This window comes from Narcine bancroftii, chromosome 10, assembly GCF_036971445.1.
Source record: "Narcine bancroftii isolate sNarBan1 chromosome 10, sNarBan1.hap1, whole genome shotgun sequence".
In the NCBI taxonomy this organism is placed as follows: domain Eukaryota; kingdom Metazoa; phylum Chordata; class Chondrichthyes; order Torpediniformes; family Narcinidae; genus Narcine; species Narcine bancroftii.
This window is the reverse complement of record NC_091478.1, coordinates 93,292,975-93,319,381: the sequence shown is the minus strand read 5'-3', so window position 1 is coordinate 93,319,381 and position 26,407 is coordinate 93,292,975. Positions and strand designations below refer to the sequence as shown.

The 26,407-nt window shown below is 42.0% G+C and overlaps 1 protein-coding gene across 1 annotated transcript in view; it reads left to right on the top strand.

Moving 5' to 3' along the window:
* Positions 1 to 26,407, top strand: part of LOC138743848 (copine-7-like) — an 80,465-nt gene that overhangs the window by 29,126 nt on the left and 24,932 nt on the right. The window contains exons 3-7 of the mRNA XM_069899447.1: positions 2,478 to 2,552; positions 14,944 to 15,018; positions 19,128 to 19,211; positions 23,665 to 23,754; positions 24,115 to 24,213. Of these exons, the coding sequence (XP_069755548.1) occupies positions 2,478 to 2,552; positions 14,944 to 15,018; positions 19,128 to 19,211; positions 23,665 to 23,754; positions 24,115 to 24,213 (423 nt within the window). The remainder of the gene's footprint in view (positions 1 to 2,477; positions 2,553 to 14,943; positions 15,019 to 19,127; positions 19,212 to 23,664; positions 23,755 to 24,114; positions 24,214 to 26,407) is intronic.

Below are 26,407 nucleotides of genomic sequence, written 5' to 3'. Positions count from 1 at the left end.
AGTTCATGGCCTCCTTATGCCCTCCAACGTAATCATGCAAAATTCCACAGGTGTCCCAAATGAGTCTGCACCAGGCTAAATCTATTGTGAGCAAGGAGCCCAATTCAAACGTAACGTAAAAATGGGTTACTGTGAGAGAGGCGATTATTGATTTAATTGCTATGATTGAATTATTTTAAATGTCTCAAGAGACCTTGCATATGTATGAATGCTAGTCATTGAAACAATGGTGACAGCGATGGCTTCTAGTGTGTTTGCTGTCAATGCACCTGCCGGGACAAGCCATACACTGCACTCCATGATGTCAGTGTGCTGTAATGGGGTTTCTTCTGGATGACAGTGTAAAGGGCTTATGCTGGATCAAACAGCACGACCCAGGGGAAAAGCGCCAGCAGTCTCGAGGCAACATAGATCTGCCTTGATTTCTGCTTGTTAAAGAGCTAAGCCAATCATCGTGGCTCTGTTTTGATTGGCGAACATTGTCTGGCATGAAATTGTGCAGAAATATGTTCTTATAAATTGTATCCTGCATAATCAGTTCCTCTGAGCGTCTCAATGCCAATCTTGGCTTGAGTTTTACCCTTGGTTGCTTAACATAATTGTTATAAGGACATTGGAATGTTATATGCTTTCATCAATAATAAATTCCAGATTTTATTTCATCAATTTTTATTTTCTTCAATTGCAGTGAACACTATTATTAAATACCAAGGATATTTCATTGCTGCAGAACACCTGAGTCCTACTAATTAGTATGGATTGGTACTTGTAAAAACACAGCAGGTCAAACAGTACTTTATTAGATGAGGTTTGATTCAACTTTATTGTCACTGTGCCAAGTACAGATACAAAGACAATGAAATGCTGTGTGTGGAGGCAGTGAGAGATTAGTTGATTAGGGATGTGTTCAATTGAGACAGTTGATTAGGATCAAAAGCAATTGCGTTAGAGAGTAATAAAAGGGGAACAGCTAATGGAGTGGCCAGTGATGGAGTGGAGCATTGATGTTGTGGCTTTGTTTCTCAGTGGCTTTGAGCAGCAACTGAGGAAGAACATTTTCCTCATCAGATAAGGATGGTAAGTTTCTGTAATTAACTGTGATTATTGCAAAAATGAAGTTAAGGAGCCAGCAGTTAGGGCAGTCCAATGTTCTGATTGCAGGAAGTCACTGGCAGCTCAAGTGTCCCTGATAACTACACCTGCAAGAGGTACATCCAGCTGCAGCTCCTAGGAGACCAAGTTAGGTAACTGGAGCTGGATGAACTTGGGAACATTCGGGAAGCAGAGGTTGTGAACGATAGAGGCAGTAACCCCTAGGTGTCAGGAGGAAGGCAGCTGGGTGACTGTCAGGAGAGGCAAGGGGAAGAGGCCAAGAGAGCATGGTAGCCCTGTGGCCGTTCCTGTTAACAGTAGGTATACTGTTTTGGATACTGTTGGCGGGGATGACCTACCAAGGAAAAGTTGTAGTGGTTGAGGATCTGGCACTGGGACTGGAGGGAAGAGAGGCATGCAGTCATGACAGGGGATTTGATAGTTAGGGGGACAGACAAAAGGTTCTGTGGGAGAGATTGATTATCCCAGATGGTTTGTTGCCTCCCTGGTGCCAGGGTCTGTGACATCTCAGATCGTGTGGTTCTGGTTCTCAGAAGGGAGGGTGATAATATGGTGAATTGGATCAGCAAGTTTGCTGATGACACAAAAATAGGAGGCACTGTGGACTGTGAGGAAGATTTTCAAAGCTTGCAGAGGGATGTGGACCAGCTGGGAAATTGGGCCATTAAATAGCTTATGAAATTTAATGCAGATAAGTGTGAGGTGTTGCACTTTGGAACAGTTAATCTGGGTAGGACATGCACAGTAAATGTTCGGCCATTGAGGAGTGTGGAGGAGCAAAGAGATCTGGGAATATATACTCATTGTTCCCTGAAGGTAGCGTCGCATGTGGACAGGGTGTAAAGAAAGCTTTTGGCATCTTAGCCTTTATAAATCAAAGTACTGAGTATAGAAGTTGGGATGTCATTGGTGAGGCCATACTTAGAATATTGTGTGCAGTTCTGGTTTCCCAGCAGCAGGAAAGATATCAATAGATTGAAATAATGCATAGAAGATTTACTAAGATGTTGCTGGGTCTTCAGTAGTTCAGTTTCTGGGAAAGATTAAATAGGTTAGGATTATACTCCTTGGAACAAAGAAGAATGAGGGGAGACTTGATAGAGGTTATAAGATTATGAGGAGTATAGACAGGGTAGATGTGAGTAAGATGTTTCCACTGGAATTGGGGGAGATAAATACAAGAGGTCATAGCTTTAGGCTGAAAGGGGAGAGGTACAAGGGGAACATCAGGGAGAAATTTTTCCAGCATCGTGGGTTTATTTTTACTTGATGGTTGGTATGGAAATGAATGGCCAAATGGGCTATTTCTGATTTGATGATTCACCATTCATTCAGATTTGTGTAATATGATTGATTTTTTACAGATTGTAGCTCAAAAGAAAATGACAAAGCCTTTGTTCCTAAAGTATGGAAAATATGCTGGAAAGTCTACAATCACGGTGAGCATCATTGAAATGAAAGATTCTTAATTTATAACAATTTCATTGAGTAAAATTTAAACATTTAGTTTGTTGATTATACTTTAGCATGGATTGGATATTATCAGGCGGCACGGTTAGCTCAACTCTGTTACAGTGCCAGCGTTCGGGACCAGGGTTCAAATCCCACACTGTCTACAAGAGGTTTGTATGTCCTTCCCGTGTCTGTGTGGGTTTCCTCTGGTGGCTCTGGTTTCCTCCCACCCTTCAAAAAATACTGGGGCTGTAAGGCCAATTGGGTATAATTGGGTGGCACAGACATGTGGGCTGAAATAGCCTGTTAGCATGCTGTATGTATGTCCAAATTATAACGTGTCACGGTAAGTTCCATCGTATTGCAAGGAAATTTATACCTTTTTATCAAATTACTGTGGATGCACCACTGTGTTGCCTCCATTGCATCCTCACTATTCCAACATCTATTTTTTTGGACAATTGTATTCCTAGTTTTTAATGTTCTGTTTATTGATAAGACACCTGCATCTGCTGTGGTTTGTCCACAAGCATCATTCACCAACCCACTCCTATCCTACATTTCCCTCTCTTCCTTTGAGGTGCAGCATGGTTCAAAATGTTTAACTGTTAATCACACACTGCTTGTGATCAAGTTTCCAGTATGTTTTCTTCCATACTTCTAAAAATTGGTCTCAGTTCCCACATATTGTTACCACTACAATATTGTACAAGGCCTGTATTTTCTGAGCTGAGGTAATTTTTCATTACCTTTGCATGAACTTTCTGTCATTTATTACTTCATATAATATTCTCTGAGTGACATGCTTTATTCATCACATTTTATGCTTTGATTTCATTTCTTTTACATTTACCTTATTATACTTTCCTTTGATATTCACAGAGGTCAGGGGTCGGGGGGGGGAGTGAGGGAAGTTTGATCAAGAGCATGGCTCCAAATCCTACTTACCAAGAATGTTAAGATCATGTGTTTCTGCATGTATTTACCATGCTCATTAGAGCAGAAAAGCTTAAACTCTCACGTATACCCCAGATAAACACCAAGTACCATTCCCTTTGGGTGTCACCCAACTTACAGCCATTGTTTTCAACCTACTGATTTTTTCTGCAAGAGCCTTGCTGCCAGTCCAATGGAAGGACAACTCATCCCAATAGCACCTTTGCATCCCATTTCCTCCAGACCTGTGGTTTGCTGTTGGATTTAAGTGGAGAGCTTTGAGAGCAATGTTAAAATAAAGAAAGTAAATATCTTGATGAAGGGCTCAAGCACGCAACATTGGTTATGTATCTTTGCTATATAAAATACACTCTTTGACCCACTGAGTGGCCCCAGCTTTGTGATTTTAAAGTAAAAAGAAAATGAATTTTGAAGGGAAACACCGTATTTACGGAATGATTAGAGAATGAGGAATAGGTTGAGAGGAGAATGAATTTAAATCAAACGAATTGGACACGGTGAAGTACATTGTTAATCAGCTCTAGTAAAAGAAACTTGAAGAAGGATTGAGACTTTGTGAGTGAAATAATAGGCTATAAATTGAAGAATACTTTTTGGATGAAAGAGGATCATGAAAGGACTGGTAGTAGTTGGTTCTTTAATAGATCATAGTACTCAGGGTGTCATTTTGAGAAGATGTTAATCTGGATGAATGAACAGCAATATATAGATGATTTAGACTCTCAAGCCTCTCATTATCTTGCTTGGATTTATTAAAATAAAAGTCATTATGATCATTTAATGCAAAGAAGAATTTCAATAATAAATGTCCGTTCCAAGGGGGTGGTTTAATAAGGATGGATTAGAAAGGTATTAACAACAGATTTATTATTAAATTAACTTTTTTCACTACCTGAATGCTTTATGGTGAAATGCGAATTTGAATTTTCTCATTGGTGTCATAGCATGAATCTTGTTTACTGATTGAATGAAAGCTTTAGAATCCTTGTTCAAAATTTTAAGAGTTGAGCAATTGGAATGGAAAATTGCTGTAGAAATCGCTGGCTGTAAAATTGGAAATAGAATCAAATGGGACTTTTAAAAGGGAGGTGGAAAAGAACTTGAGGGAGAGACATTGGAGAAAGAGCAGGGCAGTGGGACTGCTCGGAGCTGGCATGGTCTCAATGAGCCAATTGGCCTCCTACAGTGGAGTAATATTTCCAGGATTCTATGAAAAGGATCTGCAAGGCTGAACAATTTGCTAGCTGTAACTTAATTTCCATGCTGGCATCGGATCAAAGCAGAATTAAGTTTGAGAAGGTTGACATATCCTTTTGGTGTTGAATGTTTCTTCAGCCCTCTCCCATCCCCATCCCCAACCGTCCACTTAATCTTGATGGTGTCACTCAAAATCAAACTAAGTGGATGCCAATTAGTACTTGCACAAAATCAGGCAAATTGTGTTTGGTTGTCTTCTACCCCTAATGAGTCATAACCTTGGATAAATACATGGACATTTATTATTTTCCACTTCTCTCTCAAATGTCGGTCTGGACAATTCCATTAAAGTGGATGTAATTAAAGGGGGTCTCGCGGGTTGTGTTGATTTTGAAAATTTGTTTTATTATGTTCTGTTTTGTGTGCTGTGGACAACAGAAACAGCATAATCTGCTCTCATATGCTAATCAGGATTTCTGCTCTGCATGCTCACCTAGTGCCACTGTATGGTGTTACACAAATGAAATGAAAAACTATTAAAAGAAGGGTTGAATTGTATTTAAATTTAGACATCCAGCACTGTAACTGGCCCTTTCAGTCCACGTGTCCATGTTGCCCAATTAAATCAAGTGACTTAAAGCCCCCATACGTTTTTGAAGGGTGGGAGGAAGCTGGAGCATCTGGAGGAAACCCACGCAGACACGGGGAGAATATACAAACTCCTTGCAGATGGTGCTGAATTTGAACCCCTGTCGCTGGCGCTGTAACAGCGTTATGCTAACCGCTATGCTTACTGTGCCATGGATAGTCGTATCCACACATCTAACTAAGTATATGGAGATGAAGTAAATGAGATAATCTTTCAGCTTGTTGCCCGAGGGGTCAATTGTCACTGTGGATTGTTCTCTCCCCAGTAGATACTTCTGATTCTATACCAGATGGGTAATCTATCATTCCAAAGTCCAAATGATCACCTACCTAGATATCAAAGATCTTCATTGTATGGCCATCAGAATTGAATACTCAATCTGTGCATCCACTTGAACTGAATGGGATCTGGCTTGAATACACAATTGAGGTGTTATGCCACACCAAAGCCTTGATTACAATTCTGATATTTATAAATAGGGAGAACATGGACCATTGTGCAATGGTGCAGGTAATGAGCAGAAAAGGCAATTGTCTTTAAAAGGAATCTGGACCCTAAATATAACTTAAGCTATGGATTGCCCAGAGTTCAACTGGTTCATTTCTCACCATACCAGAGAGGGTGATCAATCCTATTGTCATTTGCAGCTTCCACCTGATGCTAAATTTAATGTTCATTTATTTAAATTTAAACATCTAATTTACTTTTATATATAATCTTTAGTTTGTCTTTCTTGAATTGTGGGTTTAGAATTCGGAAAGGATTGTTTTTGGTATTTCCCATCATTTTGGAGAAAATATTCCCAATGTCCTCTATCGATTTTGTTTTTATTTTGAATACTTTATTTACATTTTTAAAAGTCAAACATGCAATTAGCAAGAAAAAAAGAAAATATTTCAAGTACAGAAATGAACTAGTGATCTATATGATACATGATGACTATAATCCCTCATCTCACCCTACCAAAGAAAGGAAAAGAAAGAATTAATAAAGAAAGAAGAAATCCAAGGAAAAAGAAAGAGGGATAGTTGGGCTTCAAATTTTCATGACTTACCTAGGTCTTGAAGGGATGTTTTATGCAAGTCTCAAGGGCAGGTGGGGGCACAGCTAAAGATTTGCACCCACATTTTGTAAATATGGCTGCCATATTTTTTAAGAACATGCCATACTTATTTCTTGGGTTATAGGTAATCTTCTCAAGGGGAACGCTACTTTGCAATTCCGTATTCCAATGAGCTATACCTAGATGAGAATCAACTTCCAAGTAACTGCTATGCTTTTCCTGGCTAATGCCAATGCGATCTTGACAAATTCTGTATATTTGGACAGCCTCATTTTAGGTCTTATGCCCTCAATATTCCCCAGTAAAAACAGTCTGGGTTGTGTGGAAATTGAATTCCTATAATTTGCTTTAGGAAATTTCCTAGAACCACTAGAAGGGCCTCATCTTGGGATGTGACCAGGTTGAATGTAAAAAGGTTCCCATCTCCTCGCCACATCTAAAACATTCACCGGAAATATCTGATCTTAATTTATTTAATTTTTGCTGCGTGTGATCTAACTGGTGCAAAAAAAATTGCACCAACCTCTATTTTACATTTATTGTGTTTGTCTTACTGTCCCGACCAGTTGTTTTCACCAATTCTGAGATCTAAGTTTGATTCCCATCTCTGTCTGGACTTGTGTATCCCTGTTTAGGGGGTCCCATTTGAAGTATGAGGTACGTTGCTGAAGTAAATTTCTTTGTGCTTCACTTTTGAATCAAAGTTTCAACATCACTGCACTTTGGTAGAATCATTGTTGGGCCTAATTTTTCCCTTAAATAAGCTCTTTACTGAAAATGTCAAGAGATTGTATTACTAACAATTCCATACTTAGCTTTTAATTGATCAAATGACTTAAGTTTCCCCTGCTCATAACATTCCTCGATATACCTGATCCCATTCTGGGACCACGTATCCAAAATCTTATTATCCATTATTAAAGGTATGAAACTATTCTGAGTCAGGAGTATTTTTGGAGATATCCCCCAATTAGTCCCGATCTGAGAATTTATTTTGTACCAAAGGGGCTCTTTCTCACCAGATAGTAATTTTTGAGTCCCATTTATATATAAAATCCTTTCTCCCACTTTATGCAGTTCTATTTTCACCATGAAAGCCTCTCTCCTCCCTCGAATAGAGAGGTGACAAATTTCATCTGGGCTGCCCAATAATAATTTTTTAAAGTTTGGGAGTTGTAAACCTTCCAGTTCATATTTCCACATTTGTTTATCTATGGAGACTCTAGTCATCTTACCTTTCCAAAGAAATGTTATGACATGTTTATTTAAATCCTGAACAAAACTCTGAGGCAATGGTAGGGGCTGTGTCTGAAAGAGATATTGTACACTTGGAAATGTGTTCAATTAACCCTACTAACTAGTGTCATTGGTAAAGCCATCACCTATTAAAATCATCTTCAACCTTTTTAAGAAAAGGGGAGATCATTTAATTTATATAAATTTTATAAATTATTATCTATCCTTATTCCTAAATATTTTATCCCATTTACTGGCCACTTATAGTATGTACCTTTTTGACATTGGCTATAATCCCCACCCGTAAGAGGCATAATTTTGCTTTTATACCAATTTATTTTATACCCAGACTTTCCCATAATTTTCCAGTTTTGAATACAATTTTTGTAATGAGTTTGCTAGTTCTGTCAAGTATATCAGTATCATCTGCAAATAAATTAATCTTGTATTGCTCCTGGTTGACCCTGAATCTCTTAATGTCTGGATCATGCTGAATTGCTTCCGCTAATTGTTCTTTAGTAAAAATAAAGAGAGCCGGGGATAATGGACCCTTATCTGCTAGTTATGGTTAATGGGAATGATGGAGAAATTAGTCCATTAGTCACAACCTTGGCTTTAAGTTCATAGTATAATGCCCTAATCCAATTTATAAAAAAATGCCTTTGTCCAAATCTTTACAGCACTTTAAATATTTTTAAAAATCCCATTCCAATCTATCAAATCCTTTTACTGCATCCAGGGCCACAGCTACACTCAGATCACCTTTCATTTGAGCCAGTTAGATTATGCTAAGCAGTCTGCTTACATTATCAGCAAACTGTCTCTTTTGAACAAAGCCTGTTTGCTCCATATTTATTAATTTTAGCAAAGGCTTCACCAGTCTATATGCCAAGGTTTTGGCAATAATCTTATAATCCGAAATTAGTAATGAAATGGGTCGAAAAGATGACAGTTTCAATGGATCACTGTCTTTTTTGGGTATCACTGTAATTATTGCCATTGAGAATGATTTTGGGAAAGTATGTGTTTCAACTGTCTGATCTAACACCTTCAAAAAGAGAGGTATCAGAAAATCCTTAAATTCTTTATAAAATTCTGGGGGAAACCCATCCTCCCCCAGACACATTGACCTGCAATGAACCCAATGCCTCCCTTATCTCTATTTGAATAAAGGGGGAATTGAATCTTCTAAATTGAGATTTGGGAGTTCTAATTGTGATAGGAATTCTTCTATTTTATTTATCTCCTTGAGATTCTGATTGATATAATTTAGAATAAAATTGTCTAAAGGTCTCATTAATTTTTTTTGCAGTTTATAAGTAGTCTTGTTTGTATTTGTTTTTACCACATTGATAGTTCTTGAGACCTGTTCTGGTTTCAACTGCCAGGAGAGGTCCTTATGGGCTCTCTCCCCTAGCTCATAATACTTTTGTTTAGTTTTTATTATTGCGTTTTCTGTCTTGTACATTTGTAATGTATTGCACTTGAGCTTTTTATTAATAAGTATTCTACATTTTTCTTCAGAACCTATTTGCTGAAGGTCCTTTTCCAAATAAAGTATTTCTTTTTCCAATTCTTACACGTCCCTCCTATATTCTTTCTTTATCTTTGAAGTAATACTTATTATTTGTCCCCTTGAGTAGGCTTTTTGAGCATTCCATAAAATAAATTTATCAGGAGTAGAATTACAATTGGTCTCACAATTAATTTTTCTCCTTATAAAGTCACAAAACTCCGGTCTTTTCAACAGCAATTAATTAAGACGCTATCTATACAGTGTCTTTAGTTTATCCAATGTGGTAATTGTTAATACCAGAGTCTATCTGGTTTAGCTCAAGTGGTGTGGTTATGTCTGGATGCCCACAAGGTCTGCCCAAAGGGAAATGTTTGACTCTTGACTACTCTCTGAATGTCCAAGAAAGGGAGTAATTTCTGGACAATTAGGAGTGAACAAGAACATTTGGCATGTCATTGATACACTTGTCCCATGAACAAATTAATATAAAAAAAATACTACCTGCAAGCAGATTATCAGTCTTTTATCCTGAATTCTGTGACATGTGGAAGTGACTGGGCTGGAGGTGAATTGAGACTAGGTTTGAGATTATAATCTTTTAACATCCCACCCAAATACAAAAGGTTAAAATTCACACTGTACTGAGTGAACCAGAAAGTAGTTGGATTGGTTAATTCAATAAGTAAACACTCATTGAAATAAAGTGGGTGAAAGAAGACTGGGTTTGAGAGAGAGAAATGATAGAGAAAAGGTGAAGAGAAAGATTTATTAATTTAGTGATAGTTAAAATATGAACATGTGGCGGTACGCCATTAGGCAGGCAAACTGGCCCTTCTTGTCACGCACAAGGCGGAGCAGCAGGCCAAAATGGCGCCATCAGGGGTTTCTTCCCGACATCGGCACCAGGCTCAGAAGCCCGCGCTTGATGACTCACATGACACCCCGGTGACATCGGGGCCCCCCAGCGCGGTTCTCAGCCAGGTCCGGGCTGGGAGTATAAGACCAGCCAGGCAGCCTGCAATAAATCAGTTTTGCTCACTGAACTCAACCCGTCTGGTTGTGCGATCCTTCAGTTAGCAGTGTAACCGCTACTACAATTGGTGACCCCGACAGGTTCAAATGTCTTTGAACCTAACATGAATGACCCTTCGATCAACGCTATAGCCATCAAGCTTCCTGACTTCTGGGTTCAGGAGCCAGAGACTTGGTTCAGCCACGCAGAGGCTCAGTTTCACCTCTGCCAGATTTCATCAGATTCGACCAAGTTTTACCATGTGGTCGCCGCTCTGGACCAGGCCACTGCTTAACGAGTGCTGCACCTCGTTCAGCACCCACCCGCGGAAGATAAGTGTGGGACCATCAAGTGGGTGCTTACCGGCTCCCTTGGCCTCTCCAGGCACCAGTGTGCCGCTTGAATGCTGCGCCTTGAAGTCTTGGGGGACAGAACTCCAATTGAGTTGATGGACGAGATGCTCACGCTCATGGGCGCTCACACCAACTGCCCACTCTTCGATCTCATCTTTCTCGACCATCTGCCTGAAGACATTTGGCCTGTCCCAGGAGAGCTTCATCGACCCCAGGAAGGTCGCTCAAAAGGCTCAGGAGCTATGGCTCGAACGATTCCAGAGGGCTTAGCAGTCCAGCAGGTTACGAGTAATGGGCATGACCACGCCAAGCCTTCCTATAGTGCTGAGGTGGAACACCTGGCCCCTGCAGGGGCCTCAAAGAGCATAGCCAGAAGCAAGTCATCCACTTCAGGCCTCTGCTTCTTTCACCAGGGCTGGGGAGCCAAGGCTTGGAAGTGTCGTCAGCCCTGCTCGTTCCAGGGAAATGAGCAGGCCGGCCGCTGCTAATGGCTGCGGCAGCTGGCCAAGAACACAGCCTTCTCTACCTGCGGGATTCAGTCAGCGGCCGAAGCTTCCTCGTCGACACCGGGACCCAGATCAGTTTCATCCCGGCCACAGTCATCGAGTCCTGGAACCAGCCTTGAGGACCTCCCCTCTGTGCAGTCAATTTGACGGAGATCCGAACATATGGAGACAAGACCGTCCACTTCCAGATCAGCCAGCGGAAGTTCTTGTGGAGGTTCACTGTTTCGTCCCTTCCAACCACCATCCTGGGTGTCGACTTCCTCCTCGCTCACAGACTTCTGGTCGACATTCGAGGTGGGGGACTGGTAGATGCCCGTACCTTACAATCCCTTTGCCTCAACACCTCCCGCACAGAGCAGCCACAGATGGCCATGGTCAACATGCCCAAGGACGAGTTTCAGCGTATCTTGGACGAGTTCCCAATCCCTCCTCAAGCCGCGGTTCTCCGCCGCCTCTCCACGTCACGGGGTGTTTCATTACATCCCCATCCAAGACCTGCTGGTCCATCCCAAGGCATGCTGGCTCCTGCCAGATAAGCTCCAGATAGCGAAGGAAGAGTTCTCGCATCTGCAGGAGCTGGGGGTCATTTGACGCTCCAACAGTCCTTGGGCCTCACCACTCCACCTGGTCCCAAAAGTCTCTGGCGGCTGTCACCCCTGCAGAGATTATCGATGGCTTAATGACATGACAGTACCTGACTGTTACCTGATTCCTCACATCCAGGACTTCTCGGCCAACCTGCATGGTGTGAGGGTATTCTCCAAGGTTGACCTGGTGCGCGGGTATTACCAAATTCCGGTGCACCCTGAGGACATACCCAAAACGGCCATCATCACCCACTTCAGCTTGTTTGAGTTCCTATGGATGCTGTTCGGACTCAAGAATGCCGTCCAGACCTTCCAGCGCCTTATGGACTCAATGGGCAAGGATTTGAATTTCGTATTCATTTACCTGGACGACATCCTTGTCGCGAGCAGAGACTGGGCACAACACAAGTCTCACCTCCGCACCCTCTTCTCCCAACTGGTTGACTTCGGCCTAATGATCAATCCGGCCAAATACCAGTTTGGGAAAGAGTCCATGCAGTTCCTGGGCCATACCATTGTGGCCGAAGGAGCCACACCTACCACTACGAAGGTCGCTGCAATCAGGGAGTTCCCACACCCGGACAACCTCAAGGGGTTACAGGAGTTCGCGGGTATGGTCAATTTCTATAACTGCTTCATTCCAGGCACTGCACGCATCATGCAGCAGCTCTTCGCCCTAATCGAGGCCAAAGACAAGACACTTGCCTGGACTCAAGAGGGCAGCAGGGCATTCGAAGCCATGAAAAATGCCCTCGCAGAGGTTATCCTGCTCGTCTATCCATGCACCGACCTGCATATGGTGCTCTCCGTCAATGCCTCTGCCACAGCCGTCGGCGCCGTCCTGGAGCAGCAGGTGAACGGATAGTGGAAACCACTGGGATTCTTTAGCTGACTTCTTCAACCGCCAGAGCGCAAGTATAGCGCTTTCGATCGTGAATTGCTGGGCATGTACTTGGCGGTGCGTCATTTCTGCTATTTCTTGGAGGGGAGGCCTTTCACCATTTTTACCGACCACAAATCCCTCACTCAGGCAGTCACTATGGCAAGAGATCCCTGGTCAGCCCACCAACAGCATCACCTCTCCTTCGTTTCGGAGTTCACCACTGACATTCGGCACAAGGCGGGGAAAGACAACATGGTCGCCGACGCACTCTCATGACCGCCTATTTGTGTGCTGACACCCGGCTCGACTTCGACCAGCTTGCCCAGGACCAGAAGTCTGATGAGGAGACACGGGCCTTCAGGACTGCCATCACAGGCCTACGGTTCCAGAATCTCCCGACTCCTCACGGTGAGGGCACCTTCTTGTGCGATGTCTCCATGGGCACCCCGCGACCAGTGGTTCCCCAGCAGTGGCACAGGCAAGTCTTCCACCATATCCATGACCCATCAGGTCCACGGTCTGTACGGTTTCATCTAGCACGGGCTTCGGAAGCAGATTGCAGACTAGGCCAGAACCTGCACCCATTGCCTGCTTTCTAAGGTAGACCAGAGCTCCCGTACAAGATTTCGAACACGTCCGGGAATGGTTCAGCCACATACATGTGGATTGTCGGACCCTTACCTGTTTCCCGAGGTAACTGTTACCTTTTTTCAGTGGTAGACTGCACCATTCGTTGGCCCGAGGTGATCCCGATGCCAGATGCCTCCACGGACTCCTGCTCCCAAGCGCTTTTGAATGGTTGGGTTGCCTGGTTCGGCATCCTGAACCACCTCACAAGTGATCGGAGTGCTCAGTTCACCTCTGCACGCTGGGGATCGAGCTACTTCACACCATGGCCTATCACCCACAGGCCAATGGGTTAGTCGAGCGATTGCACCGCCACCTTAAGTCGGCACTTTTGGCCCAGCCCACTGGCCCCGACTGGGTGGATGAGCTGCTTTGGGTGCTCCTGGGCATCCGCTCAACACCCAAAGAAGATCTATAGGCGTCATCAGCCGAGCTGCTCTACCGTGCACTGCTAGCCCTACCTGGTGAGTTCGTCAATGCACCTCACAACCCCCAGCAGTCACCACACAGTCTACTCCCCGCCTCCAGGCCCAATTGGAATCCTTCACATCCCCATCGCCTCCCAGACACAGCACATGGGCCTCTTGTGTCCCCAGCGAGCTGTCCTCCATAGAGTATGTTTTTATCAGGTGGGGCCCACCCACAGCACCTCTACAAAGACCATACGATGGGCCGTACAAAGTTGTCCAGCGTTCAGGATCCACTTTCACACTGGACATCGGAGGTAAGAGGGAACTGTTCACGGTGGACAGGTTAAAGCCAGCAGATCCCACCGAACCAGTAGCTGTAGCCAACCCAAGAAGCGAGGCCACCCAGAAAAAAAGGACATTGGCGCCAGTTCTGGGGGGGGGGGCTGTGTGGCAGTATGCCATTAGGCAGGTGAACCGGCCCCGCTTGTCATGCACGTGGCGGGGGAGCCGGCCAAAATGGCGCTGTCGGGGGTTTCCTCCCGACCTCGGCACCGTGCTCAGAAGCCCGCGCTTGGGGACCCACATGACACCCCGGTGACATCAGGGCCCCCCAGCGTGGTTCTCAGCCAGGTCCAGGCTGGGAGTATAAGACCAGCCAGGCAGTCTGCAATAAATCAGTTTTGCTCACTGAACTCAACCCGTCTGGTTATGTGATCCTCCAGTTTGTAGCCGCCACTACAAACACTACATTTGCATTAGTTAGTCCTGTTTGTGAACTTTGAAGACTGAGATGAGAAGAAATTTCTTCTTCCATAGAGCAGTGCATCTTTGCAATTTTCTACACGAGCGGTGTGTTATCAAAGCAGAGACTGGTGTGTTTTTAGACATTAAGGGAAGCTAGAGATTATGAGGATTTTACAAGGAATTGACACTGGGGTAAAAGTTCAGACATGAACTTAAGAAATGGCAGAACTGCCACAGGGCTCCTGCTTCTATTGTTTGCACTGTTAAGGCAGATATTAAGACCTTATGAGTCATGAAAATGTAATCTGGACTCGAAGGACAATTCCTGGAGAATTCAGTGAAAACTTGGCATGTGACTTTGCAAAGCTGTCTCACAGAGATACCATGTTGCACCACTTCTGGAAGAACGAGGCAACTCAAACAGCAAGCTACCAATTCCAAGCAGAACAAGTGGAGTCACTGCCTGATTTACTCAGTCACAGTGGTGAACACTGACAGATTCACAGTTTCTTCTTCCACAGAATCAATGAGCTGATAGCTATTGCTTACATTAAATCCATTGTGTAAAACTGTCAGATTAATTCTTAATAGAAGATGCAACAATCAAGGCATTATTTTTTTCTTGTCTTTGTTTGCAGGTTATTGCAGAGGAAATTAATGGAAACAATGGCTATGTGGAATTAGCCTTCAGTGCCAAGAAACTTGATGATAAGGTTTGTGGATGTCGTGTTGTAAAGAGTATCAGGTTCGGTGGGTTCACAGAGAGACGAGTCTGGTCTCAAATGCTACAATCACAAGTAACTTTAATTAACACATGGGAGACAAATAGGGGAGAATGTTAAACGGTACACTTGATTACTATTTCACTTAAGCAACGATGTAGACACTCACCTCAGACCGAAATTGGACTCCAACAAGTTACCTATTTTTTTTAATTTTTATTTTTTGACTTTTAAATTAGCCAACGGCAAAGTGTGCACTAATGGCTGGCTGGAGCCCAACCTTGATTGACAGATGATGTGATTTCCGAATAAATTTCAGATGGGGAGGATACGTGACCACCCACAATACACACATTTCAGACAGGGAGGGAGGCCACATTTCCTCCACACACAAGTGTGGATTTAACAGAAGAACGTAGGAGCAGATATGGGCCAGTCATCCCATCAAGTTGGTTCCATCATATTGGCCTTAATGCTGCTTCCCCACTCTCTCCCCACCCATTTAAATGTTTGTTATTCTGCTTTGAGTACATCTAATGACTAAATCAGGATCATAGAATTCTGAAGATTCACAAAACCCCTTGGCAATAAGTCTCCTCATCTCTGTCTGAAATTTATTCTGATACTATTCCAGTTCTGGATATCATGCCAGTGGAAACATAATCACAACATTGAACCAGCCAATCCCCCTCAGAATTCTACCTTTTTCAGTAAGATCATATCATTCTTCTGCCTTTGAATGAATATAAGCCCAACCTCTTCAGTCTCTCTTTATACCTCAGCCCTTTATCATCAAAATCAATTGACAGAACCATTGTCTGCATACAGCACACCCTTCTGTAAATATAGAGAACAAAATTGCATATTCTCCAGTTGTGGGGGGTCTCATAATTGCACTGTGAAGATGCAAAATTCCTCTATAATATCCATACCTCTTGTAATAAAGGCCAATATTCCATTAATCTTCCTCATTACTTGCTGCAGTTGCATACTTATCTTTTTTGTTTCATGAACTTAAACCCTTGGGTTCATCTGTACTCCATTTTGTGGTCTCAGTCTGTTTAAACAATGATTGTTGTCTCATACAGTACAACTCCGATTATCCAAAATGGTTGGGACCGGGCCTATCGGATAAATGTTTTTTTTGGATAACTTGCCAATTAAAAAAAATAGCCCAGTAGTGACAGCAAATCACTTATATCAATGTTTCAACAACAAGGGAAGACATTTTAAGCATTAAAATAATTTTAATTACTGCCCATTACTGCTGATCACTGAGACCTCTCAACTACCGCCATTGATCCCTGACTCCGACACATCCCCATTGCTGCCACTGATCCCCGGGGAGGCTTCCCAGGCTGGTGGAACACTCTTTGGCGACTTGGTGGTCTCCTGTCTCCCTGGTCACCAGAGCTCCTGATGTCCATGTCCTGATTCAGAATTGTCCCTAGGCCCACTGCACACACACACCGAGGAGTCTGGTGTGCATGTGCAGTAGCAGGCTGACGGGAGGGTTTGGAGTCAGCATCAGGAGCTTCGGTGTGCCAAAGGGGGAAGGGGAGGGGAGGGGAGGGAATGCCACTGAGCCTGAGGTGCCCCTCCTGCCTGGGATTCCACTCTCCTTGATGACTCAGGGGCAAAGAGATTCTTCAGCTTGTGGCTGGGAGACAGTGGCACACAGTTTGAGAGGGAGAGTTGGAAAGAAAAGTCATTAGGGGAAGGTAAAGAAGAAATGGAAAGAGAGGGAATGGAGTTGCCTGAAAAAAGGCATTCTAATTTCATGTTGAGTGAATTTCTTTTCAATCTGTGAGGTCAGTTTGACTCATTAAAAAATTTTTTTGATAAATGAAGATTTCAGAGAATCGATTTTGGATAAGTGGAATTGTACTGTACTTCCTTCCAAAGTGATAACCTTGCATATTCCTGGATTTAATCCATCTGCCAACTTCATGCTCACTTTTGTAACAGATCTATAAATAGGTTTTTGAAAGATAAATTGGGGCAGGTTTTTTAGTGTAGGTCACATACAAACATTTCAAAACAGATCTCATTTAAAATACTGGAGCTCTGCTCAAGCCAGACTGGCTCCAAGAGCCTTTGCAAAAGCTTTGGAGAGTGCCCAAGGGACTTCACTAATGGATTGTTGTTTTGAAAAGCAACTGATGAAGGAACTCGGAGAAGTAGGTTCAGAGCCGCAGGCTGTTTGCTGTTCTAAGAAGGTCATGTGGTTTTTGGCAAGCAGAGAGGGAGTCAAACAGGCATTTCTCAGAGAAAGAGAGAGAGAGAGAAATATCAGTTCTTCAGTTCCACAGACAGCAGCAGAAACTGGGACTGGAACAGGACAAACAAGAAAGCTTGTGGAAAATCCCCATTTTGAAGACTGGTTGTGAGTGCTTAGTTCAGCCTGATCAAAGCCCATGTGGTTCATGCAAGAGGAGAGGACTGGCTGCCTAATGTTTCACTTGAAATGAGAGAAACAAAAAATTCCATGGTGACCTGAAAGAAAGAGGTTATCTGGAAATCCCTGATGGGGCAAGTTTCTTTGGGAAGACACTGGAGTGGCTGATTAAAAAGGAATCAGTTGTGGGTGCCCAGCGAACAACAAATCTCTCTCTGAAAACTGACAAGAACCTTCCTGAGCAGTAACCATTTACCTTTCAAGCACCAAAGCCTGGTGAACTTCATAAATGTTAAATTCTGTGCACAGTGTAATAATTGCCTGCAACCAGTGAATTGGAGGAATGAGAAGTGAGATTGGACTGTGAATCAAAGAACTTTTTTCTGAACTTACACACACATTACATACCCATGCGTTTAGAATTAGAAGGGGTTTAAGTTAGGTTAAGTAAGTCAATAGTGATAAGTTAGAGTTTGATTCTATTTTCATGTTTAAAGATAATTAAAAGTAATTTTGTTTAAGCAACCATTTGTCTTGGTGAATATCTATTGCTGCTGGGTTTTGGGGACCTCTTGGCTCGTAACACTCTCGTAACCTATGTCCATCCCTTGTTGAAATCATCAATTTTTTTTGGTATAAATCATCAAATTTGGATCCTGTTCTTTCATCCAGTTAAAACAATATAAAGTGGTTTTTTTCAATTTTATTATAATTCTTTTGACTTCTTGTTTAAATAAATACTTGAATTTCAAATTTTAATTTTGAAAGATTTGTTTCCTTTTGTGAAATTAATAAAATCTAATACATGTCGATGTATTTACTCTAGGGGATGTGACAATTAAACTTAGATGTTGAGTTGTTTCTTAATGCCCTAATGTGCATTTGCACTTTCCACCAACTATCTGCACTTTACAGACTTATCCTTAATCCTATGTGAGAGTCAAATCTAATTTTAATCTGTCAATTTTTGGATGATAATTCCAGAGGTGCAAACAGATAGATAACATTTAAATTTTTAAGTAAAAATCATGAATAATCTGGCCTATTAAAGTTAGTTGAATATCAAGTAAATAGCTTCCCATCTCCAGAATTACGTTCTTCAGAAATTCCTTGCAGTATTGTAAACATTTCCACAATTAATTCATAATTTAACTTGGGGCCTGTTTACTGTTTTTAACCTCCTGCAATTCTCAGGGAGAGGAGATGAAAATGTTTAAGGCTGCTCAATGGTGACTGTATGCTAATTCTGATGCAAGAACAACTGGATCTTCCACCAGACCTGTCTAAGTTTTATTGAAGGAATGAGGGGGATTCTGAAGAAATTCACCCCCTTCTTTATGGAACGTGCTTGCAATGAAGCAAACAGAAAGTCTGGAGTTTTCAGGCTGAAGGATACAAATCAGTTGACCTTTCTGTGATGGAACTTCACTCATATGAATTAGGGGACCAAGCAGGGCTGAAATATCCTGACACATGAAATAAAATTGCCACGCCACATCTTAGTTAATGAGTTTTATTTACTGAATTTCTGTATGATTGCATATTTGGTCTAAATATATTTTATTTTCTGATGCTTTATCTGTGGGTATATTTGAGACATTAATTTTACATGATATGTAAATTCAGGTTGGTTCTCTTAAATGAAATAGATATTGATATGGTCAATAAGACAAAATAATTTTTAAAACTCATATTACCACAGGATCTTTTCAGCAAATCAGACCCTTTTCTGGAGATATACAGAATTAATGATGACGAGTCTGAGCAGCTTGTCTACAGGACAGAGGTATGTAAAATGCATGAGGAATATCCAAAATTTGTTGACAGAAAACAATCCCAAATGCACAGATAGCATTTTGCACAATATAAACTAGAAGGCACCATGAGAATATAAACAAAGTGCTATAATTCTAAAAGGGTTGCTTGAAGAGAGAAAACAGCTATAAAATCTAGTTAATTGAAGATGGCAGGGTCAGTTTGTGAAAGAGTAAGTTTAACGAATATGCTTAATAAAGGGTAAATGAATTGGGTGAGAATATAGTTACCTTGTAACATAGATGAGAATGTGACTGCCTTCTAACATGACCTTCCCTTTGCTGTTGTGAGATAGTAACTAATAACAAGGACGTCCTGTTTTTGCTAGCTTGTCTGCAGACGCTTCAAGGGAACAAAGAATCACCAGCTGGGAGAAGCTTGTAGGGTCTCATATAGATCCCTGCTTGAAGGTGTATAAAAAGGGGATCAATACTCTGTATGTATTGAGTGGAAATCAGTATAGAGAACCCCTCACTCCCACTAGTGTGATAGTACAGATCTATCACCAATGTACATAGTGTATATAGTTACTGTATCTAGACTGTGCTTACAGCGATTGGCTGAGAGCTAAGCCACACCTATTGTTTGGGCCTTAAAGGGTTGTGTCCCTAGCCAGGTCGGATCATTCCGGACTGGTCGGCCACCTGTGAAGAGCTCTGGTCTTTTGCTAATAAAAGCCTTGGTTTGGATCAACAAGTCTTTGGTTCTTTCGACGAGCTCTACAACTAGCATTAACAAGATTGAATGAAGGAAACTGTTGTACACTGAATTGGTTCTGGTGTTTATTAAAGTGCAGGCTGACTTTCACATGTTGAGAAACTAATTACAAGGCATGCAGGGTTCTTGACTTTAAATTTTTTTAAAAGGTGCATCAACTTTCGTGAAATATAGGTATGGTCAAAATGAGAGTATCGTGTCCAGTTCTGTGCAATATCCTTTAGGAACGGTTTAAAAGTTTTAATGGGTGTGAAAGGAAATTACTAAAATGAATCCAAGATTGACAGATGTCAGTTATGTTGATAAGGGTATGTAGATAGATAGATAGAGAATCTGGAATAAATGAGGTTGTGAAGGCATCTGATCAAGGAATTTAAGATTGTGAAGGGTATGGACATAGTAGACAATGTGAAATGAGTGGAGGTCGTTGCACACACATCAGGTGCCTGCCCACCAACAACACGAAGGTGATTAAAGAACCATGAGGGTTATAAAAGGCAGTTGGATAATTATCTCACAAGAAATAATTTGGAGGGCAGTGTGGAGAAGGGGACAAGGCACATGGCTCTTACATAAATCTGCTACATATTTAATGGGCTACATGGTCTTCTGAACTAAAAACATCGTGAATAAGGATTATGACATTTTAAACCTTTGAATAAATAAACAGAGATAACTCCAAATCCTTTTAATCTATTAATAATAATAAATATTGGAAAATATTCATTCAAGAACACGTATCTTTATAAAACTGTAATATTTGGTAGCTCCTTAAGTTAATTGAACTATTTATTTTTCAATTCTTCATCTTGGATTCATCTACTCGCCCTGGATGATGATTTCATTTGACACTGGGCCATTTAGTTTGTCTGCCAGTTAAACAGGGATTACCTGGATAATGGAGGAAGGAGTGCCTGAAAAGTGAATGCTGAGCTATGCACTTGGGTCAAAGATCAACCTGTCTTTAATCAAGAAAAGGAAGGCAATCTAGAGAGTGCATCAAAACTGAGAAATAAAAGCCGTGCTTTTATAAGTTTGTTGTTTTTATCATGTAGATTGTGGTTCACAACAAACAAAATTCAGAACAACTCAGACTGAAAATCCTGCTGTTTCGGTGCCTGGCTCACCTGGAGGCTCACCTGGAGGGTGCGGAATAGTCCTTTCCTGCCACTATTTCTAATCTGCTCTTTAAGCAGAATGATTATGTGTCTTTCAAAGAGATCTTAGAAATGAAATCTATATTTTGTTAAGATCAAACTCAAATCTCATACCTTTAAAATCTTGAACTGAACAGGAGAAATCAAATGATCTTTTGTTTTAACTAGTTTTAAGCAGTACATTATAACAGATCAGAATTATACTTTTTCATTAAACTCAGGGAAGTAAGAAGTTTTATAGTGATATGTGCTTTGAAGTCTGTGGTCTAGCCTACTTTGGTGTTAACAAGGCTGCAGAGTAGTAAAATAACAAAGAATTTTTGGTATGGTTGTCACTCAATGCTCTGATGTGCATGGCTGAAGAATAATTTTAATTCCCTGTTTTTGAAGTAGGTGTGTGCAACAATATTTTTAAGAGTTCATGCAAGACGGTTATGTATGCCAGTCCTCATTAAAGCTGTGTTTAACAGTTGAGATTTTATGTTGAAGTTGTATAGGACATTGATGAGGCCAAATTTGGAGTATTGTTTGCAGTTTTGGTCACTTAAGATATTGATAAGACGAAAAAGTGTAGAGAAAATAAACAAGGATACTGCAGGACTTGAGGAGCTGAGTTATAGGAAAAGGTTGAAGAGGTCAGGACTTTATTCTCTGGTGTGTCAGAGAATGAGGAGAAATTTGAGAGAGATATATAAAATTATCAGAGGTATAAAGGGTGAATGCAAGCAGACTTTTTCCATTGAGGTTGGGTGAGACTGGAATTAGAGGACATGGGTTGTAGTGAAAGGCGAAATGTTTAAGGGGAACATTAGGACAAACTTCTTCACTCAGAGGGTGGTGAGAGTGTGGAATGAGCTGCCAGTAGAAGTGGTGGATGTGGGTTCGATTTCAACCTTGAAGAGATGCTCATGGATGGGAAGGGTATGGAGGGCTATGGTCAGGGTGCAGGTTGATGAGATGGAAAATGAGCTTGGCATGGGCTAGATGGACCAAAGGGTCTGTCTCTGTGCTGTAATGTTCCATGATTCTATTAATGAGGCAGCTTCCATTGTCTGGATGGAGAGTTCCACAGATTCACCATTCTCTGGGAAAAGCAGATTCTCCTTGACTCCCTCCTAAATCTAATCCCTCAAACCTTGAGGCTATCCTTCCTAGTCCTGGGGCGCCATGGTTAGTGTAGCGGTTAGCACAACACTGTTACAGTGCCAGTGACCAGAACTGGGTTTAAATCCCAGTAAGAAGTTTGTCCATTTTCCCCATGTCTGCTTGGGTTTTCTTCAGAGGCTCTGGTTTCATCCCACCCTTCAGAAAAGCATACTGGGGATGCAATTAGGTTGCATGGGCTAGAGGGCCGAAAAGACCTGTTACAAAGCTTTGTCTAAATTTGAAAAAAATTCAAAACTTAATATCAAATTTTATATCTATTGGCTAGGAAATGACTTTCTGTTATTTTTAACTTGCCCTTGTTGGTGTATAAAGGTCAGGTAATTTCTATGTCTAGTTTGCCAACAAAATAATGACATCATCAACACCTCACACAGCAGACCTACGCTTTTCTTATTCGTGGTAAGGGTGACAAGTACTTGTGATAGTACAGATTCTATCACCCTTGTGTATATGTACATATGTACAGATGGTAGTGTAGGATGACTGTGATTGGCTGAGAGTGTAGCCACACCTACTGGCAGGTCTTAAAGGATTGCTTCCAGCCAGACCAGGTCATTCTGGACTTGTCGACCTACTTGTGATATGCTCCAGTCTTTTAGTTAATAAAAGCCTTGGTTTGGATCTACAAGTCTTTGGTTCTTTCGAAGTGCACTACAATACTTTATGTGCTGAAGAAATCTCTTGGTGCCTGCCACATTGACCACCGCCAGTGGGCTGATATCGCCTCAAACCGTACATCTTGGCGCCTCACAGTTCGGCGGGCAGCAACCTCCTTTGAAGAAGACCGCAGAGCCCACCTCACTGAAAAAAGACAAAGGAGGAAAAACCCAACACCCAACCCCAACCAACCAATTTTCCCTTGCAACCGCTGCACCCGTGTCTGCCTGTCCCGCATAGGACTTGTCAGCTACAAACGAGCCTGCAGCTGACTTGGACATTACCCCTCCATAAATCTTCATCCGCGAAGCCAAGCCAAAGAAGAAAGAAAAGAAGAAAGACAGTACTTTATGTTACTACTATGGTTTTTAGACTGCAGGCATGTAATGGCAGAATCAAGGAACTTTGTCGCTACATGGACAGTCTAAAAAGGAATGTGCAGGAATTTGGAGTCAATTCCTGCACCAAGATTTATCCTGCAGGACCCCTACAACTTTTTGGAGGAAACCTATAGTGTAAATCGCACAGGAAAAATTTGTTGTCGGTCATTCACTCTACTGCATGTCCAACCCCTGGGACTGTCGCACTCAGGTACTTGCAGTCTAAAAAGGAGCCATTTTTTCAGCATTCACCCCCCCCCCCCAAACATTGCAGTTTAAAAAGACATTAATGAGATTTTTCTCTCCCTCCCTCCACCCCCCCCACCCTCCCCAAACTCTTATCTAGGTTATCAAAAACAACTTGAATCCTGTGTGGGAGTCATTTAAAGTTTCCCTGAGTTCACTTTGCAGTTGCGATGAAAAGAGACAGCTCAAGGTAAGGGATTTTTTTTCCAATGATTATCAGGTTCTTGTTCCTCCCCTTCCAACCCGAACTGCAAACTTATCCTGCACCACAAGAAGACCTGTCTGCACAATTGAAATTTAACTTTTTGTTTTCTCTTGCACCAACTGGAGCTGTGGATATTTTAAATATTTGTTATCTCTTTCTGTATTGGGGGAAATTGAATGTATACCATTAGAGTTTTTTTAAATCACTGAAGTAGATGTTTGGCCGCAACTAGGAATGATTATGTATGTTGCATTTAAGTGTATGACAGTAAACTCGTTATTATTTTGGTCATTAGCTCCAAATGTAAAGAAGCAAAAATACATTCAGTGTCATCTGTTTCCTCAGTGTTTGGTCTGGGATTATGACAGTCGTGGGAAACATGACTTCATTGGAGAGTTTTACTCAACATTTGAGGAACTGCAAAGGGCAATGGGAGAAAACAAGGTAAATATCATTGCCTCGTTATCAGTTCATAATTTAAAAGTTACGGAAGATCAGTGTCTGCTGATTTTTGCGGGATTTTGTGCATGATGTTCCAGGCGCAGCATTGTCCATTTTATATCAGTCTCAGGTTCTCCAAAATAGTGACTCCCAGGAATTTAAATGTGCCCACCCTCTCTACCTCTGATACCCCAATGATCACTGGATCGTACACCTCTGGTTTTCCCCTCCTGAAGTCTATGATCAGCTGCTTAGTTTTAGTGACCTTGAGTGTCAGGTTGTTGTTATTACATAATTCAGCCAATCTCCCTTCTCTATGCTCTCTCGCTGCCCTTTTTATACAAACCACTGCAGTGATATTGTCAGCTAATTTCTGGAAGGTGTTGTTATCATTCTGAGCCACACTCTCATGGGTGTATAGTGAGTAGCGCAGAACGCAGCCCTGTGGTGCTCCAGAACAGATGGAGATTGTGGAGATGTTCTTACCAATCCTCATTGATTACGCCTTGAGGTGAGGAAATCCAGGATCCAATCATACAGTGGGGTATTCTGTGACGACCAGAGCAGTTCGGATGTGGGATATAATTTGCTCACCTTCTGATTTCCCCCAAATCCTTCCACCATCTACAAAGGGTTCCTTCCAGCTTCCCCAATGAAACCATTTCTAGAAATACTCCAGGTTCAATCTCATCCAGGACAAAGCAGCCCCCTTGATTAGATTTGTAGTCATCAGCTAATATCCACTCATGCCTCCAGCACCGCACTGAGACCACGTTGGGTATTAGATTAAAACATCCATGTGCAACTAGTACAGAAATTTCTTTCCAAACCCATCACCTCCACCACCCAGAAGGATGATGGCAGATGGTATGGAAACACCAGCAATTCCTCCAAGTCACACATCATCTTAACTAGGAACATAACGGGCTTATTCCATTGCTGCCAGGTCAAATTCTTACAGCTTTCTACTTTCACCACAAGGACTGTCTGTGATCTGACCAGCTTCTTGAGCGCGCTGTGGTATGAGGATGAATTATCAATACTGTATTATTATGCGAAGCTATTAGCAATTCTCCATTTTTCAGCTATTTGTATCTTGCTTTCCTTCCTTTGCTTGTTATCTTAAATGTCCTTTTAGCTGCAATAGATCTGATTTCAACCACTGCAGTGTTGTCCTCTGAAGCTGATTAATTTCTAATTTACCGCTGCACTTTGATGCTCAGTCAAATCTGGACTCCATGTCAAGGGCAGTCACTGCGACCTCACTGATGGAATTCAACTCTTTGGACAATGTTTGGACTCAGCCTGTGATGAAGCCTGGACTAGAGTGGTCTTGATGAAACACAAACTGTTCATTGTTGAGCGCTTTCTTGATGAGTAAGTCCTGCTTGCAGAATTTTCGGCAAAATTTTCCATGACTTTTTCTGATGATTGAGACTGGAATGATTGTGCATCAAGTAGCCAAACTGGACTTGTCCGGCTTTTTGTGTATAGAACCATACCTGGCAGTTTTCCAGGATACCAAAAAGTTTTAACTGTATTGGGACATCTTGACGAGGTGCAGCTAATTCTGATCACAGTAGGTGCACTATACTGTAGCCAGATGTTGTCTGTTTCCTTAGTCTATGGTGTATCCAATGCTCTCCGCCATTTCTTCACATCACTGATGTCTGCTCGCAGGATCCAGGAGGAAGCAGAAAAGGATAATGCATTAGGAACTTCTGTGAGGAATGGCACAGCCTTCTCAATGGTAGTCATGTGCTAGATCCTGCCGCCATTGAGGATGGATGTGATCTTGGAATCTCCTCCTCCCATTAGCTGGTTAATTGACCACTGGCAGATATTATAGGGCTGCAGGGCTTTGGTCAGATCACTTGCTTAGCTCGATGTATTCCATGCTCTTTTGTCAAGCACCTTCACACTGAGCACTGCCACACCTCAGGGCTGTGTGCTCAGCCTGCTCCTGTTCATGCTACTGACCCATGACTGCATTGCCAGATCCAGCTCCAACAGAGTCATCAAGTTTTCAGTTGACATGATAGTAGTTGACCTCATCAGCAACAATGATGAGTCGTAATATAGAGAAGAAGTAAGAAATTTTGTGAAATGGTGCAAGAATAGCAACTTAAACCTCAGCCTGGAAAGACAGAGGAGATGATCATGGACTTTAAGAGCACCAGGAATGTCCATGCACATT